General features: G+C 39.7%; 1 protein-coding gene across 3 annotated transcripts in view; it reads left to right on the top strand.

The window, feature by feature from the left end:
* The window catches only part of DCX (doublecortin), a 363420-nt gene that overhangs the window by 184862 nt on the left and 158513 nt on the right, over positions 1-20045 (top strand). The window contains exons 4-10 of one of the 3 annotated variants that reach the window (XM_070503022.1): positions 2755-3045; positions 17124-17273; positions 17627-17709; positions 17795-17898; positions 18339-18422; positions 19570-19665; positions 19778-19882. In XM_070503022.1, the coding sequence (XP_070359123.1) occupies positions 19797-19882 (86 nt within the window). In that variant the 5' untranslated portion in view covers positions 2755-3045; positions 17124-17273; positions 17627-17709; ... (2 more) ...; positions 19570-19665; positions 19778-19796. Of the gene's footprint in view, positions 1-2754; positions 3046-17123; positions 17274-17626; positions 17710-17794; positions 19896-20045 lie in introns of those variants that run through there. The other 2 variants (XM_070503023.1, XM_070503024.1) reach the window with 2 other exon arrangements.

Raw genomic sequence — 20045 nt, 5'->3', positions numbered from 1 at the left:
GAAAAAAGGTAAGGAAAGAATTTTCCCCTAGACCTCCAGAAGGAATAAAGCTCTGCTAAAACTTTAATTTTTGTTCTGCAAGACCCATTTCAGACTTCCGACCTCCACAATTGTAAGATAATGCATTTGTGTTATTTCAAGCCTCTAAGTTTGTGGTAATTTGTTATAGCAGCAATTGGAAACTAATAAATACCTTTTGGTTTAAGTCAGAGCAGGCTCAGGGTTGGTCGATTCAGCAGTTTAAAAGTGTCATTAAGTACAACTCAACAATAAAAAACCAGACCTCTTGATTAAAAAAGGAGCAAAGTTTATTCATTATTTACAACCAAGAGTATCTTAATTGATACACCAGGTCAACCAACAATAAAACAGCCAATAGCAGCCAATTTTCTTTCAGTGAATTCTAGCTATATAGCTACCATTTTTAGGGAGGTTGATAAAGGCAGTCATTGCATGATGGGGAACTGACTAGGAAAAGAAATCTAATGTGCATTATGGTTAGAGAACAACTGAAATCACACTCAAATGTTTGATTAATGAATGAATGACATCTTTTGGTTTAGTTTGATTATTGGTGTTTATAATTCCCTCCCTGGTTTAACGACTGTGGTACTGACCTGTAGGGGCTGTGTATTCCTCACCAGACTTTGGCTTAGCATGTGTATTTGAGGGTGAATATGTATAGGAGTTGATTGTTGCCCCAGAGGCTTGTCTTATAAACTTAGACTCTTGCAAACTCTATTTTGCCTCCCTCAGGGACCTTTTCCTTCCTTGTTATTTGTTGTTAAATCACTAGGCTGAGTTAAGTACCCAAACAACAGATCTTTCTCATCGTGTCCCAGAGGAAAAAAGCCTAGTCCACTTACCTTGGACCCAAAGTTCCCAAATCACTAATGAAGCATACAGTGTGTAGGTCCTGATTCCACCTTAGATGGGCAGAAATTCTTGCCTTAAAACAAACCAACCAAAAAGCCAAAACAGACAGGCTTGTTTCTCTTCCTCTCCTGATGTCTAGAGTTCATGTTAAAACTGCGTTTCCTGTCTTTACTCTCAGATGAGAGTGTAGAGAATTACAGAGCAGTGCTGAAAAGATTGTTAAAGACCCTGCAGATTACTTTGAAGGGAGAAGAACACTTTATGGAAAACGTATAAGCAAATCCTGTGCCTGGAAGTAAAGCTCTTTCCTGGAATAAAATTTTCCATTTATCAGGTATCTGTTTCCCCATGACGAGCTCCAAACAACTGGAGACACGATCATTTTTCTTTCTAGGCTAGCTAATGATCTAAGTTGTGGATTCTTCAGACACTTGGCTTCTCTGCAATCTCCCCAAGCTGCTAGATTTTTGGACTTTTCATAGTAGGTCAGCAGCCCCACTAGAGCTAAAATATTGTCCTTGACAACTGCCACTCAGAATTCAAGGATCATAAGAAACTGGGTATTTCTGTGAAAACAGATTTCTAATGAACTTCTTGACTCCAAGCTTCAGGGCTCAGGAGACGAAGCAGCCTGTGCAGGTGGATCTGCCTCATGTCATGTTCTTCACAAACTAACTTCAGGTGCAGAACTTAACTTTCACCTTGCGCTTTGGAGGAAGACAGGCTTGGGTTCAAGTCTTAGCTCTCTCTCAATACTAGCTGGAGGTAATTTTGAGGTTGTTTAGCCACTCCCAGCTACAATTTCATTATCCGTGAGATGGAGATAATAGTATTCACCTCGCAGGGTTGTTGTGAGCATTATATGAGATCACATGTATACACAGTAAATGTTAAGGAATTGGAAAGGAATAAGGGAATTGGAAAGTGTTGTAGCTACTTGGGAGCCAAGTTCTTGCCCTATGAGTCTCTAGACTTCCCTGACAAAATCATAATTCCTGACTGGAACTCTACAATAAACTCTTGGTAAACAGCTCTGGAATTGTAGTTGAAATTCTACAACCAGAGAACCCAAATCTTGTTCTATGGTGTTTTACCATCGCATTGGTTTTTTTTTAGTTCTGCTAATTGTGACTTAAGATAAATTATTTTAGGGAGCAAGCAGCTTCTCTGCAGCAAAGTGAGTATGAGTATTAAGTTTAACAGGCTTCAGGTTACTGTTTAATGTAGAGAATCACTAATCCTACTGACCAATTTGGTCAAACACATTCCATTCCAATTGTGTTATCTCTCATCCCAATGACCCCCAGGGCTAACTCAACCTGCTGGCTGAACAGGTGGCCCCTTCCTTTCCCACTTCTCCACGTGTTGTGTTGTATTACATTCTTCTCATGGGAATATTAACGTTCAAGGGGAATATGAATCTATCCCTGCTTGAACTACAGACTATAAAGTAAGGTTGAAGTCTGTTACTTTCTACTTCCAGACTGGTACATTAATATCAGTTTCTTAATCCAAAAGAGGTACATGTGGTCATCTAAATGATCAACATGACCTCTACGAGTGCCTAATGTACACCTTAGAAATGACATTGAGGGGAAAAGGAATTGGTCTTCTTATCATCACCCAATAGGAGGGTACAAGGGACCTTAACTCAATATCAGATCTCACCACCTGTGCCTTTCAAGCATCACTTTTCCTCAATTTGGTAGTTAGAAAGGAATATATATGCGTATATGTGGCTCAGGTGAATCAAAAGAATACCAAAGAAAGAAACCCATAAAAACTCCTATTTTGGATATCGTTTTGAGTGTTTGTAACAGAGACCCAAACTGACAATGGCTTAAACAAATAGAAGTTTATTTCTTTCTCACATTGCAGTCTGGAGGTAGGCAGTCCGGGCTGCATGGCTACATGACAACTCTGCTGCGTGAAGTTGTCCGGGGATCCAGACTCCTATCCTGTGGCTCAACCAATCCTAGGGTATGTCGCTTTTCCACGTGGCTTAAAATGGCTCTCCACAATGCCTAAGAACCAAATAGCAGGAAGAAGGAAGTAGGAGAAGGAGGAGATGCCATCTCCCTTTAAGAGTTTGAAGAGGAGGTTCTTCAGGTCTCTTCTAGCCACATCCCGTTGTCAACAGCTTAATCACATGACCACAACTGGCTGAAGGTAAGCCTGAGGAATGTACTCTTAAGCTTAGTGGCCATATGGCCAACTAATAATCCTTATTTATTTATTTATTTTTTTATTGAGTTATTGATAGGTTACAATCTTGTGAAATTTCAATTGTACATTAATGTTTGTGAGTCATGTTGTAGGTGCACCACTTCACCCTTTGTGCCCACCCCCCACCCCACCTTTCCCCTGGTATCCACTCAACTGTTCTTGGTCCATAGTTTTAAATTAATAATCCTTTTACTTTGGAAGAAGGGGAGAATAGATATAATGGAACAAGGAACAGTCTAAAAATTATTCATGCCTTTGAGTTTTTAGGAGAAAAGTATTAACCTGCGTGCCTTCTGACCATAAACACCCCCAGGCAGCATTTATGACCATAAACACACCTAGATAGTATTTATAGCCACTAAGGCAGGTCTGTTCCAATGAGATTCTTCCAGTTGTGAAATCTTTTCATACTGATGGGTAAGTAGCTACTCCTCTAAGACCCCCACTCATCCCCCTGGCTGGCCCATCCCCTCCTGCCCTGCACTATACTCTCCATGATCCAGCAACTAAAGGGTTGAGGCCTGGCTCAACAAGGGGCTTTGAGGACCCTATTCCTGTTCATTCTAATTGATTACTGCGGGCCGATACAGCTGGTAACCTATCTTGACTCTCACTCCTGCACTTAGATGGAAGGGCTGCTCCAGCAGGAAGTTAACTCAGGATTTTTCAGTTGCTTGATCATGCACAACTGAGACCTGGTCATGGCTGACACTGTGTCTTGGTTTCTCTATCTCTAAAATGTGAGAGATACCTTTTGTAATTAAGTCAGGAAGCTGGCAAGGAAAGGAACCAGTGACATCATTAATCAGATATAAAGATATAATAATAAGGAGTGACATCCTGACCCTAGTCAAAGGGAAATTTAAGAGAGACCATTCCATAAAGAGAACTGGAGGAGCCATTGAATAAGGTTTAAAAAGACAGGTTCTGGGCTAGGACTGGCAGAAGGAAGAGATCATCTCCTGCAAGAAAATATAATGAAAAAGAGAGCAAGGCTAGATAGAGTCTCCAAGCAGCAATACTGGTATCTTAAAAGAAGAAATTATAAATAAGCACATTTCCCTCACCCAGCCAGAGAGAGGCTTGCTGATTGGCCTCCTCTCTGTTATTTCCCGGAGGAACACCAAACACACAGTATGTGTGGAGTCTCAAAATAATGTCATAAAGCTAATCACACCCCAAAGCACACTTTGCCCCATCAATATTCAGTCTGCCTTTGCATTCCCAAAGAAGCACAATAAGAAAACCAGGCTCAGGCAAGTTCCTTAGCCACCCTGAGCCTTGATGATTTTTATGTGTAAAAGAAGCGTAATTCTTTATTTTTTAAAGATTCCACTTTTTCCTTTTTCTCCCCAAAGCCCCCCGGTACATAGCTGTATATCCTGAGTTGTGGGTCCTTCTAGTTGTGGCATGTGGGATGCCACCTCAGCGTGGCTTGATGAGCGGTGCCATGTCTGCACCTAGGATCCAAACCAGCGAAATCCTGGCCTGCCACAGTGGAGCACGTGAACTTAACCACTCAGCCACGGGGCCGGCCCCAAAAGATGGATAATTCTATTTACCTTTCATGGTGGTTGTGAGGTTTAAATGAGAAAATGCACATATGTATCCTGTAGCCCTGGTAAATGGTAGGTGCTCAGAAATTTTCAGTTTCTTCTTCCTCAGTTCCTGGACATTTCTAGGTCACTGGTTGTTATGAAGAATAAAAATTTAAGCTCAGCACAGACCTCCTAACTAACTTCATTGTCAGTCTTTCCAAAAGGCAGCATTAAAATTAGCAGGGTGTCTGCCCTGTAAAACCCAACCCTGGATCATGCCACCATATCCGTAATCTCTGCTTTTTCCCCAGGACTGTAGACCTCTGCTAGAGACAACCACACCAGCATGCTCATTGGTGCCACATGATTTACAAATTCACCTGAATCTTCAACATGGAATCACCTTTTGATCTGTCCCACCTCGTCATCAGTCTCTTTCGTTCTCCACACCCTTTCAACCTTTGAGTCTTTGTTAGTCTCTGCTCACCGCCAGCCTCTCTTCATCACAGACCATCTCCTTTCTGAGTCACTAAGAAAACAGATACTGCTTACAAGTTTATCTGTATCAGCACTCCTCCTTTACCTCTTTGCATCCTGATTTGGCAGAAGAGGAGTCCTGCCTCCTGCCCAAACTTAATCATCCCATCCGTTTTATACTCTGAGGACCATGTCCCATCTCTTATCCCTTCTGTCTCTTGTATTTTCAGCCACTGCCTCTCCACTAGCTCTTTCTCATCAGCCTTTTAAACGTATTCAAATATCTACTATCTTTTTTTAAGTTGAGGTATAATTGACATATAACATTATGTTAGTTTCATATGTACAACATAATGATTCGATATTTGCATATATTACAAAATGATCACCACAATGTCTAGGTAACATCCGTCACCACATATAGTTACAAATTTTATTTTCCTGTGATGAGAACTTTTAAGACCTACTGTCTTAGCAACTTTTGAATACGCAATACAGTATTATTAACTATATTCACCATGCTGTACATTACATCCCCAGGGCTTATTTACTTTTTAACTGGAAGTTTGTACCTTTTGACCACCTTCTCCCATTTTGCACACTCTTCCACTCAGCACCTCTGGCAACCACCAAGCTGTTCTCTATATCTATGAGCTTCTTTTCTTAGATTCCACATATGGGTGAGATCATACAGTATTTGTCTTTGTCTGACATTTCACTTAGCTTAATGCCTTCAAGGTTTATGTCATCACAAATGGCAAGATTTTCTTCTTTTCTACTATTTTTTTAAAAAAACTTCAATCAGAGCCAGCCCCCATGGCCTAGTGGTTAAAGTTTGGTGTACTCCACTTTGGTGGCCCAGTTTGGCTCCTGGGTGTGGAACCACATCACTCATCTGTCAGTAGCCATGCTGCGGCAGTGGCTCACATAGGAGAACTAGAAGAACCTGCAACTAGAATATACAAGTATGGACTGGGGCTTTGGGGAGGGAAACAAAAGAGAGAGAGAGGAAGATTGGCAACTGATTTTAGCTAGGGAAAATCTTTCCCAGAAAAAAAAGCCTTCAATCAAAGTTGACACTTTGTTCCACTGTAGCCCCTACGTTTTCTTTTCTTTACAGATAAGCTTCCTGAAAGAAGCTCCAATTCATCCCTCAGCTATTTTCCCTTCTGCTCCCATTATGCCACTTTCCAAAATCACCAATGGCTTCCTTGTGTTTGATCCAAAGAACAGTTTTATTTTTTCATTTATTTATTTATTCTTTCTCTGCCTTGTGATAATAAAAGGAATAGAAAAGTAGATACTATTATTATCTTTATTTTATGGATGAGAACATTAAGGCTTAGCAAGGTTAAGAAACTTACCCAGAGTCTAGTAGGTATTCAAGGTAACACCAGAATTTGAACCTAGGTCTATCTCCTAGTTTTCCTACACCTCAGAGATCACTATTTCTCAGTCTCCTTTGCAGGTTACTCTTCATCATTGGAGAGTCCAAGACCTTAATCCTCAGACCTATGTCTATCTATACTTACTCTCTTAGTCATCTATTCCAATCTCATGACTTTAAATATTGTGGTGAATCATCTGCAAAGATGGTCAACAATTCCTCCCATCATTGCATGTGCACATTGTCTCTCCTATGAGGAGGTGGAGTCTATTTCTCCTCCTCCTTGAATCTAGGCTGGCCTTGTAACTTGTTTTGACCCACAGAGTGGATGAAATTGGAATGTGAAAATTCTGGCCCAGTCCTTAAAGTTTGTGCTACATGAGTAAATGATAAGTGACCATGCGGCAAGAGAGAGGCCGCACGGAGGAGAATTAAGGAGCCTCAGATAACAGTCAGCACCAACGACTCGGACATGGATGTGCCAGCAGCCCCTGAGATCCCAGATAATTGCAGCCACATGAGTCATGAGAAACCCACAGAATCACGAGAAATAATAATTCACTGTTGTTTTAAGCTACTAAGTTTTGGGATGTCTTTAAACACAGCATTAGATAAGAAAACAAATGACATCAACATGCTGATGACTCCAATTTATATCTCCAGCTCCAACATTTCCCCTGAACTTTAGATTCATGTATCTGACTGTTCCCTGGATGACTAAGAGGCATCTAACAGGCCTAACACAGACTTTTTTTTGGTAACAGCTTTATTCAAGTATAATTCACATACCATACAATTCACTCATTTAAAGTATATAATTCAATGTTTGTAAATATATTCACAGAGGTATAGCACAGACCTTTGATTTCCACCTCACCACTCAAAAAACCCTGCCCCCTTTCTTACTGATCTCGCCAACTGTTTTTAAGCCCTAAACCTGGGAATCATCATTGGTTTACCTCTTACTCCTCATTGGATCCGTTGGCAAGTTCTGACAGCTTCATCTTTAAAACATATCACAAACCTAACTGCCTCCTTTCATTTCCACCACTCCCATCTTAGTCAAGTCATCTCTTCTTGCCAGGTCCACTGTAATAGCCTCCTAACTGGCTTCCCTAACTCCCCGGCCAACTGGACATCCACTCAGATGACCCTCAGTCAATTCTCTACAAAGCAGAGTGATGATTAAAAAACATAGATCAGGGGCTGGCCCCATGGCCAAGTGGTTAAGTTCGCGCGCTCCGCTGCAGGCGGCCCAGTGTTTCGTTGGTTCGAATCCTGGGCGCGGACATGGCACTGCTCATCAAACCACGCTGAGGCAGCGTCCCACATGCCACAACTAGAAAGACCCACAACAAAGAATATACAACTATGTACTGGGGGGCTTTGGGGAGAAAAAGGAAAAAAATAAAATCTTTAAAAAAAAAAAAACATAGATCATATCACTCCCCTACCGAAAAACTTTAATGACTTCCCACCACAGAATAGAATCCAAACTGCTTACCATGGCCTACGAGACCGCTGTTTATGTCTGACTATATCTCCCACCACTTCCTTCTTTGCTTACTCTGCTCTAGACGTATTGGTTTTCTTTCTGTTCCTCCAAACCACTGAACTCATTCCTGCCTCAGGGCCTTTTCACTACTATTCCCTCCACTGGGAATGATTTTCTCAAACTGTCATACGGTTTACTTCCTTCCTTAATTAGGCTTCTGCCAAAATGTCACCTTCTCAGAAAGGCATTCTGTGACCGTGCTACCTAAAATAGGAGCTCCCCTGCCCCCTCCAAGCAGAAGTCACTTTTGATGGCCTTACTCTGATTTATATTTTTTTTCCGGCACTTATCACTACCTGACATTATGTCCTACATTTAGTTGTCTGTGTGCTTTTGTTTGTTTCCCTTATAGTGGCAACTGTGCAAATGCTCTTCTCAGATCTTTAAGAGAACCTCTTGCAGGAAGCATAATTGAAAGCCCCAGCTTATATCACTCTGGATACAACACCGCATTGGCACCAAAGCCACACTCCTCCCAGGCTTCTCCTAGCCAATGATTGGGCATGATGGGTGTACGAGAGCTGTCCCATTCCTGAGGAATGCAGGACTCCTCTAATGAGTAAACTTTGCCTTGGAGAGTCCCCATTGACCTGGCCAAAACTTTCTTAGAACTGTGCTACCATCTGAGAGTCTTTCTACCCAAGCCTCCTTTCCCTCTCTCCTTCCACAGAGGTCAGACCTGCATTGGAGTCTGAAGACTCTCTCTGCTTACTCCTCCTCCCTCCCCTTTGTCCTTCACAGGCATTTCCTCTAATAAATGTCTTATACACCTTGGCATCTGCTTCTTGAAAGATCCAAACTGATCCACCTATGATGTACCCCAGTGAAGGGTCATGGAGATACTCCTAGAATCACAGGGTCAACAGAGGCCTGGAAGTTGGACAAAGCCACTGAGAGTGGGGACCTCAATGTCTAGAGGCAATGGTGTAATTAGCAGGCAGCAGCAGTGGATGCTATTTCATGTCTAAAGGGCAAATGGAACCACTTGCATGCAGTATATATGCCAGTCTAGAAACAAGATCAGACCAGCTATCTCGCAGCAAAGACCAGCAGAAGCAAGTAGAGAGGGATGGCACTGAGAACTGGCTATCCATACTTCAATTTCTAGGAGAATCTGTAAACTTTCCCCTGTACTACCTGTATCCCACTTGTGTGGGAGCTTCTGAACAAGATTAGACCAGTTACAGTAAATAAGGAAAAAAAATATATATATATATATTGTGTGTGTGAGGAAGATTGGCCCTGAGCTAACATCTGTGCCAGTCTTCCTCTGTTTTGTATATAGGATGCCACCACAACGTGGTTTGATGAGCAGTGTATAGGTCCGCATTTGGGATCCAAACCTGCAAAGCCCAGGCTGCTGAAGCAGAGCGCTTGAACTTAACCACTATGCCACCAGGCTGGCCCCAGGAAGCCATATCTTTTGTACATCTGTATATAGCATACAGATTATTCACCATACAGAAAAAGAGGACATTGACATCTTTAGTTTTAACTAAACCATTCAAAGCCTCTTTATGGTCCAAGCATCTTTATTGCCTTTGAGTCAACTTTCAAGCCAGTAAATTGGAACAGATGAGTTGAAAGATCTGGCTTTAGTCTTATCCTTACTTTTTACTACCTTTTGGGCCTGAAAAACTTGCTAGCCTCTCAGAGCTTTTTTCCTCATCCATAAAATAGGATAATCTATTCCCTGTGCAGATCACATGATTATGGTGAGGACAAATCATATATTTAAAAACCCATGTGCAAATTTATCTTATTAATTTTACAAAATATTATACAAGTATAAGATTGTTTTTAAAGATCTATTACAGCTTATCCATTCTTCAGACTGCTTTTTTTTATTGTTTACCTTTTATATAATGATGCCCTCTGCTGTTCTCTTGTATATCTTTACTTCAGACCATACAAGAGACTTGATCCGTATCATCATTCTATCCAAGACAGTTAGAGTGGAAATACCTGGAAATCACTTAGTCTCATTTTGAAGATGAGAGCAAAGCACAGACATAATAGGGAAGTGCCTAAAATCAGTCGAACCAGGACCATAACCCAGACTTCTAGACTCTAAGTTCAGGGCCCTCTAGTCAGAATGGCAATATAGAAGTAAAAAAAAAAATACTATTGAGTTTGACTTAAATGTCCAAATAAACTTTATTACCTTGCTCTTCCTCCGAAATTCAAAATCAACATTAAAAGAGTTATTGGTGGCATCTACCCAGTCGCCCAAGACAGAAACCTCAAAGTCAGTATTAATTCTGTCCTCTCCTTTATCCACTGCATAAAATATGTTATGTGGTCTCCTTAATTCTACCTTCTAAATCTGTTTCACTCTCTTCTCCATTTAGATTCCCCTCATTTAAGCCTTCATCTTTTTTAGCCTGTGTTATTTCAACAGCCTCCTAAGTGTTTTTGCAACCTCCAGGTTCACTTGCCCTTCATTCATTCATTCAACAAAATTTTTCTTAAATCCTTACAACATTTCAGGCGGTGTGCTAGATATGGAGAATTAAAAGAGAAGCAGACATAGTCCACGCTCTCAAGGATACAATATCTAGCAGAGAGAGACAAATATGTAAACAAATGAGGAATTCTGGTTCCTCCAAAATACGCCAAAACAACTTGTTGATGAGACGAAGCTGAGTTTATACTCTCCATAGTAAGGGGGAGCACTAGCTCAACAGAGCCTTAGTAGCATTTATAAGTGATGAGGGTGAAATCAGGATATATATGAGGTTTTGAAGTCTTATTTAAGGCGGGTCTTTCGACGGGAAGGGGGACTTAGTTATGATTGGGTAAGGATCATGAAACAACAGTTTAAGATTGGTAGACCCAGCAGGTGAGCATTTGAGGAGAGGGTTCTAAGACTCTTTGGGTGTGAAATATTGGTTGATGTATTCTGTTGGGGAGTTGATGGTTCTCTCAGTAAGTTCCTGGAATGTGTACTAAAGGTTATTTGTAACTTTTATCTTTCTAGGCAAGAATTTTCTGGAATAGTAATGTTGATGAAGACAATAGAATAATAAAGTCACGTGATGTAGACAACAAACTTTGTGGTGGTAGATGGGTTCACTTTTCATAAGGGAGTATAGCAAAGCATTGTAGATACCTGTATTGGGTACTGCAGGTGCATAGAGGAAGGAGTGTTCAATGATCCTTGGAGTCAGAGTGGGGAAGAATCCAAAGAGGTTTTACAGATTTGAACTGTCCCTTAAAAGGCGAATAATATTACGTTTATGGATATACCACATTTTGTTTATCCACTTATCAGTTAATAAACATTTGGGTTGTTTTCACTTTTTGGCTATCATGAAGAATACTGCTATGAACATTCATGTACACCTGTTTTTTGGAAACATATATTTTCATTTCTCTTGCGTATATTCCCAGGAGTGAAATTGTTGGATCATATGGTAATTCTATGTTTAGCTTTTTGAGGAACTGCCAAACTGTTTTCTGAAGAGGCTGCACCATTTTACACTTCTACCAGCAATGTATGAGTGTTCAAATTTCTCCACATTCTTGCCAACTCTTTTTATTTTCCATTTAAAAAAAATTATAGCCATCCTAGTGGTGTAAAGTGGTATCTCATTGTAGTTTTGATTTGCATTTTTCTAGTAACTAGTGATGTTGAACATCTTTTCATGTCCTTGTTGGTCGTTGCCATATCTTTGGAAAAATATCTTTTCAAATCCTTTGCCTATTGGATTTTTAATTGGGTTATTTGTCTTTAAATTCTTGAGTTGTAAAAGTTAATTATTCTGGATACAAGTCCCTTATCAGATATATGATTTGCAAATGTTTTCTCCAGTATTGTGGGTTGTCTTCATTTTTTTGATGGTATCTTTTGAAGCACGAAAGTTGTAAATTTTTTTATTGAGGTGAAAGTCACATAACATAAAATTATCCACTTTAAAGTGAACAATTCAGTAACACACAGTGCACTTAAAATGTTGTACAACCACCACCTCTATCCACTTCGGAAACATTTTTATCGTCTGAAAAGGAAGCCCTATACCCGTTAAACAGTTGTTCCCGTTCCTCTTTCTCTGTAGTCCCTGGAAACCACCAATCTATGTTCTGTCTCTATGGATTTACCTATTTTGAATATTTCGTATAAATGGAATCATGCAATACGTGACCTTTTATGTCTGGCTTCTTCCACATACTAGAATGTTTTTGACATTCTTCCATATTGTAGTGTTTATCAGTACTTAATTCCTCTAAGTGGCTGAATAAATCAGGAAGTGTGAGTCCTCCAACTTCTTTCTTTTCAAGATTATGTTAGCTATTCAGGGCCCTTAGCAATTCCATATTAATTTAAGGATTTGCTTTTCTGTCTCTACAAAGAAGGCTAGTGGAATTATGATAAAGATTGCATTGAATCTATAGATTACTTTGGGTGGTATTGCCATCTTTTCAATATTAAGTCTCTCAAGCCATGAACATGGGCTGTCTTTCCATTTTGTTAGGTCTTCTCTAATTTCTTCAAGCATCATTTTGTAATTTTCCATGTACAAGTCTTCTACCTCCTTGGTTACATTTATTACCAAGTATTTTATTTTTTTGGAGGATATTATAAATAGAAATGTTTTCTTAACTTCCTTTTCAGATTTTTCATTGCTAATGTATAGAAACACAACAGATTTCTTGTTTGTTGTTTTTGTACCCTGTAACTTTGGCGAATATGTTTATAAATTCTAGTATTTTTATTATGGCTTCTTTTGAAATACATATTTACATACATATATGATCATGTCATTTATAAATAAAAATAGTTTTACTTTTTCCTTTACAATTTGGATGCCCTTTATTTCTTTTCTTGCCTAATTGATCTGATTAGAACTTCTAGTATATTCACCATTTTGAATAGCAGTAGCGAAAGCAGGCATCCTTGTCTTATTCCTGATCTTAGAGAAATATTTTCAGTCATTTATGATTATGATATTAGCTGTGGGCTTTTCATAAATGCCCATTATCATGCTAAGGAAGTTCCCTTCTATTCTTATTTTGTTGAATGTTTTTTACCATGAAAGGGTGGTTGGATTCCATCAATAACTTTTTCTGCTTTAATTGAAATCATGATGTGATTCTATTCCTTCATTCTGTTAATGTGATGTATTACGCTGATTAATTTTCCTATGCTAAATCACCCTCGCATTCCTGGGATAGATCTTACTTGCTCTGGTCCTTTTAATATGCTAATGAATTTGGTTTGCTAGTATTTTGTTGAGAATGTTTGAATCTATATTCATAGGGAATATTGGCCTGCAATTTTCTTTTCTTGTGATGCCTTTGTGTGGCTTTAGTATCAGGGGAAAACTGTCCTCATAGAATGAGTTCGGAAGTATTCCCTCCTCTTCTGTTTTGTGGAAGAGTTTGAGAAGGATTGGTGTTCATTCTTCCTTAGGTATTTGGTAGAATTCACCAGTGAAGCCACTTGGTCCTGAACTTTTCTTTGTTGAGGGATATTTTTTATTACTGATCCAATCTTTCTAATTGATACAAGTCTGTTCATATTTTCCATTTATTCTTGAGTCAGTTTTGGTAATTTGTGTGTTTCTAGGAATTTATCCATTTTAATCTAGGTTATGTAATTCGTTGGCATACAAAAGTTTTAAATTTTGATGAAGTCCAATTTTTCTACTTTTTCTTTTGTCGCTTATCCCTTTGTCATCATATGTACAAAAACTTCACCTAACGCAAGGTAATGAAGATTTACTCCTATGTTTTCTTCTAAGACTTTTATAGTTTTGGCTCCTACCTTTAGATCAATGATCAATTTTGAGTTAATTTTTGCATATGGTATGAGATAAGGGTATTGCTTATTTCTACATATGGGTATCTAATTATTCCTGCACCATTTTTGAAACTAATAAGGTTTTGTTGTCCATCTGCCTTGTGTCCATCAGTCCTCCAAACTTGACGTAGACTTCAGCATTAGGTTGAGGGTGTTGCATGGAATTTTAGCTTGGTTTCCAGTGGCGGAAAGAGAATTATAGCTTTGTGAGAAAGGCTCTACTTGTTGGGTAATTCAGAAGAAGGCAGGACATACTGATATCTCCCTCAGGCCTTAGCCCTAAGCCAGAGTGCAAAGGCTGGCATTTGTCTTCGTGGTAGACATTTAGAGTGCTCTTGCTCCTCTCTAGCTGCCTGCCACCTACCTAACATGCAGCAAGTACATTGAGTTGAGGCCTTGGCTGCTTGTGGCCCCAAGCACAGATGTTTGTCTTCTTTCCCTTCTTATTCTGTTAAGATTCTACCCTCTGCTTCCCACAGTGACTGCAAGTAACCTGGAAGATCAACTAAGATTCTATTAGTGGTGGTGATGGTAGTAGTAGTAGTAGCAGCAGCAGGAGAAATAAGGAGAAGAGATAGGGGAAAAATAAGGGAGACGGGCTTGGCATGTGGATGGAGGAATAGGAAAACTAGAAAGTAACTAGGAATAAATAAGAAGGACGTCCAAAAATCCAGCAATGAAGCTTTAGTTTTTGCAGAAAGGAGAGACAGGAAAACTTCAGTAGTGTAACAGCTGACTTCAACAACATTCAAGTTGAAGAAAAGTCAGAGGGGTAGAGCAGGGAAGAGAGAACTCAGATGCGTTAATAGAAAGGAAAAAATTTAAAAAGGAAACTTCCATTTTCACTGTAGAGGAAATTCAAGAAGTATGAACATCGGTGAGAAACAGTGTTCACACTCTCTTGGGGCCTAATTGCTTTCTCTTAGGCCCACTAGAATACCAAAACCACTCTGATACTGAAAAGCTGAGAAAAGTATAATTTTCCCCTGCTCAGATAACATGTGCAGTTTATTAGGAACTATGACAGGCCTGTGGAAAAGATAATTGGAGAAAACGGTGCATTTCAGTTGCATTATTGAAATTGCACTCTGGGGGGCAGTATGGTAAGGTTGAAAGATCACGAGCTTTGTAGCCAGACAGACATGGGTCCAAATCTTGGCTCTGCCACTTTACTCCTTGTGTGCCTTTGGACAAGTTATTTAACCTCTCTGAGCCTTCAGCTTTCTCTCTCCAGAATTATATGGACCTCTTAGGTTTTTTGTGAGAATTGAATGAGAGAATGTCAGCAAAGCAACTAGCACGATGTCTGGTACATGTACTACTAGGGGCTCAGAACGTGCCAGTTCCTTACTTCAGTCTCCTATCACTGCATTCTAGTCACAAACTGGACCTGTCTCCTGTTTCTAAAGGCTTGGACTCAGTAATCCTACATCTGATATTCTATTACAAGGAAAACCGTCTGAAGAACAGAAAAGATTTTGTGGTCAAGCATGTTCATTGTGTTTGTTAATACAAAACAAAACAAAAGGAAACAAAAACTGAACACCACAAATACCTAACAGTAAAGGAATGCTATTTATTAAAAATGACATCCATGAAGGCTTTTAATAACAGTGAAGTGCTAACATTATAGTATTATGCTAACAAAATTTACATATACAATTCTACATACAACCATATTAAATATGTTGAAAATATGTATAGAAACAATACTAAATGAAATACACCAAAATATTAATGAAGGTTGCCTCTGGGTGGAGGATTATGAGTAACTACTTTTGTTTTACTTTTCTTTTCTACCTTGCATATAACATCACTTTTTATTGAGGTAACATTACTTTTATACTAAAAAATTTATTTAATTACAGAATAATTTTTAAAAGGATCTTGAGGAATACTCCATAGCAATGAGAATGGTCTACAACTACATGTGACAATATGGATGAATTTCACAAGCACAGTGTTGAGCAAAAGGAGCCAGATGCAAAAGAGTACACAGTGCATAATTCAATTTGTATAAAATACAAAATCAAGCAAAACTAATTTATGCTATTAGTAATCAAGATAGTGGCAACCCTTGGAGGGAGGGCAGGTAGTAACTTTTGCATCTGGCTCCTTTTGCGCAACATTACATTTGTGAAATTCATTGTGTTTGTGGGGTGAGGATAGTGCCTGGAAATAGGCACAAGGGGGCTTCTGGGATCTGGTGATGTTCTGTTTCATGATCTGGGTGCTAGATGTGCTTAGTTTGTGAAAATTTATCACCCTTATGAATAGTGTTATACTTCAAAAAAAAATAAAAATAAGATGGATGGATGGATGGATCGATGGATAGATGGATAGTTAGGTAGGTAGGTAGGTAGGTAGATAGATAGATAGATAGATAGATAGATAGATAGATAGATAGATAGAAAATGTGCTAAGTGAATGCAAATCGCCATTGATGCCTTATCTGAAGGAGAAATTCATCTTTAGAAAAAAAGAACACCTTGTTTTGGCCACAAGATGGCATCATTAGTTGCTTGGAAATCAAATTCCAAGGTGCTCTTCAGCACATTTTAAGAACCAAATATTTGGTGTATTGTCTTAGAAGAAGAGAACTTAGAGATTTTCCACTCTGACGTTATCTAATTTTCCAGATGAAAGAAATACGGCCGTACAGGAATGACTTGCCCGAGATTACACTGCTGGTTAGAAGAAGACCTAGGCTGAAAACCTAAATTTCTGGGCAATCAGTTTGCTCTGCCTTGCTTAAAAACTCTTATTTTCAGTTCCATTTCCTTCCTACAATGCTCTGGAATAAGAAGTTTATCAAGGAGTGCCCCTCCTTTTATAACCCCAGAAAACAGACTGTCTCAAACAGAATCGAAAATTCATGACTAGAATTGGCAGTATTGGCCCGCTGCAGTGTGAAATTTCCATATATGGACATTTAAAAACATTACATGGCCAATTCTGCCTGAGCTGGCTCAAATTTCTACTTCCTTAGATGGGAAGGATAGACCAAATACCATCTGTCTGTCTTTTTTCCCTCTCTCCCTCTCTTTTTTTGTTTCTTTTAGCCTCCCTCCCTCCCTTCTTCCTTTGTTCCTTCCTTTCTTCCCTCCTTCCTCCCTTCTTTCCTTCCTTGTCTATTATCTCTATTTGAACCACAGGAGCCACCAATGCCTCTCAGAAACAAAAACTCAAAGCAAATGCAATGGCTTTCTTGAACAGACCAGACCTCAGGTCTGTGTTGTGATTTATTTGTCACTGTTGCAGAGGACTTGCAGGAGAGAACAAGATGTGGCAGATGAAAGTGTCAAGCTAAGATGAAAGATCTCTGTCCTTGTAACCTGGACCTTTGGAGAGGCTCCTTGATGGATAAGGACATCTGCAGGCAGAGGAGGAAGCCCATTAGCAGGCTGCAAGGTGCACACAGCAATCTTTTTTGATGACCTCTAATTGAAAGGCAGGTTCCGTATATGGGGGTCAGACGAATTAGAACAAGGAGGGGGTGATTTGCCCCCTAGCGAACATTTGCCCATGTCTAGAGACATTTTTGGCCGTCACAACTGGGAGGAAGGTGTTACTGGAATCTAATAGGCGGAGGCCAGGGATGCTGCTAAACGTCCTACAATGCACAGCACAGCCTCCTGCAACAAAGAATTAGCCAGCCCCAAGTGTCAATAATGCCAAGGTTAAGAAACCCCGCTTTATATAAAATTAGATCCCAGTGAAATAATTTGGCACCTTATGTCTTTCTGATTTTTCACGCAAACCAGATACAAGAAGAAGAAGAAGAAGAGGAAGAGGAAGAGGAAGAAGAAGAAGAAACAAAACTAAATAGGCAATGTCTAACTCCAGGGTGAGGACCTATAGAGAAATAACACAGTTTGATTGGAATGAATCCATATTTTATTACATAATTTTGCTTTTTCATTTCTTCTTAGGCCAGAGGCATTCAAGTCAGTTCTTAAAACATTGAGTGCCTGCATGCACGAGGAAGGCACAGTACTGGTTCACCAAGGGGATTCCTGAAGGTCTAAGTTACACAGTAAGGGAGTCAACCTTAGCCTGACATTTCTCTCTCTTCTGCTCTCTTTCTAAAATGGTGACAAATGAATTTAAATCCAAGTCTCCTTTGAAAAAACAGCTAAACATTCCCTGGCATCCCTCATATTGCATATATGACCCAAGGCCATTTCTGACAACTACCAAGATGATTGTCAGCCTGCCCGGCAGCTCACTGAGTCCAGACCTCAGCTTCTCCCAGTGCTACCCATTGTCCTGCTTCTTGTCACCAGCAAGCATAAACGACACAAGCAGAAAAGCTTATCAGAGGGAAGCCTCAGGTTACCAGAACTCTTGGTGGCTGAGAGAAGGGATTTGGTTAATTTATTTTTCTGGGTAACTAAGGGATAACCTGAGAAGGCATTGTTTCAATCTTTGTGGCTGAAAAATCTTTCTAATATGTGTGTCTCTTTTCCACGTTAGGAAATAAGAGTACCTGGAGGACAAGTTTGAAGCATATGTTTTCATGGCTTGTTCATAAGTGACCACTATCCAGGCCTGGAGATGGTAATTGGAATATAAGAACTTTAGAAATAGTCCAGTCCTTTATTTTACAAATGAGGGAACTGAGCTCCAGAGAGGGAAGTGAACTATCTAAGGTCACAAGGGTCACAGAGCTGGAAAGGCATAGAACCAGCTTCAATATGAGCTTATATTTTCTAAAATTGGGAAGGAAAATAATCTTGCTTAAGTTGAAGGTCCTGGCTAGCATAAATAGAAGGCATAAGTTTTCCTGTTCTTCATCCACTACTTCTGTAAGTACCAGCCAGAACTCTACTGACAAAGTAAAGGATTGAAGCAATTTTCTGAATCATTTGGACTGAAACCCCATTGCATAGCTATAGCCTTTAAATATATGTGGTGTGGCTGTAAAGCAATGTGACCAGTTTCCACAAACCACACGAGAAAACTGGGAACACTGTTATACATTCATACTGCGTGCTCTGGATTTTCCATGAATACAGGGGACAGGAAATCCAGAAATAACCCCTAAATTTGTTTGGAAACCAATTTCTACCTCCACCTTCAACAAATCTTTTTCAAAAAGCCACAAAGAAGAAGCAAAACTGACTTAGCCATTCTGTCACATTTCTTCTTATCTTTTCTCTTGTGCATGTTTACTTCATCATCTCCTGGTGCTAATGCCAAGGCAAATTACAGAAAGGTCAAAAGGAGGGGGAATTATAAGGGTATGGCAAATGAAAAATAGTCTACTCATGAGGTAAAAGACACAAATGGCAGAATACTGGCCGTGATGCTTACACTTCAAGAAAAAGGATTTATTGACTTCTTCGACTAATTTTTCCCAATAGCCTTGCTACTCAAGGTGTTGCCCAAGGACCAGCAGCAAGGCATCACCTGAGATCTTGTTACAAATGCAGAATCTCAAGCCCCCATGACATATCTCAAGTTAAACAAGATTCCCCAAGTGATTTGTGTGAACTTTAAATTTTGTGAGGCATTGATGTAGAGTATGTTGAGAATAACTCTGGATTAGGACTTAGAAAACCAGGTTTCTCTTCCTGCTTCTGCAACTTACTCATTTAATAAATTTATCCAAATCACTTCCCCTTTATGAGCTTGTTTTCTCATGGGTATAATGAGAGAATTGAACTACAAGACCTCCAAGGGTCTTTATGCCCCAAAATTCTAGGATCTAATTAACAGTGGACACCTGACATTGGATGCTTCCTTGGAAACACCTCGACTTCCTTCAGATTAGCAAAGTTTATGACTGAAAACTCAGCTGGTAAGGCATTGGCTTCCCTGACCATCTCCAACCCCTCCATTCAGTTTGCCCCAATCTCACTGGCCTTCAAAAATTCTGAGCTGGGATGGTCATGGTTATTACTATCTCTTAGTTTTTCAGAATGAGTCTACATGAAGCAACAAGAGAAGGCAGCTGTGCTGATGGTGGGAAGGAACCAATATCCGTGGCTGTCCCCCTGGAGCTGGAGGAGACAGAGGTAAATTCTCAGGGTAAGGAGAGCTAGGGACAGCTTCAGAAGCTGATCCCAGTCCACCGGCACTTCCTTCTCACAAAATCACCTAAGAAGCACTAATTTTACCCCCAGCAGTTATTTTTCTCTTTCTGCTCTTCTATCCTGTCACCACATAGTGTTTGGCCAC

This window comes from Equus asinus, chromosome X (assembly GCF_041296235.1).
Source record: "Equus asinus isolate D_3611 breed Donkey chromosome X, EquAss-T2T_v2, whole genome shotgun sequence".
In the NCBI taxonomy this organism is placed as follows: Eukaryota; Metazoa; Chordata; class Mammalia; order Perissodactyla; family Equidae; genus Equus; species Equus asinus.
This window is presented reverse-complemented; position numbering and strand designations above follow the sequence as displayed.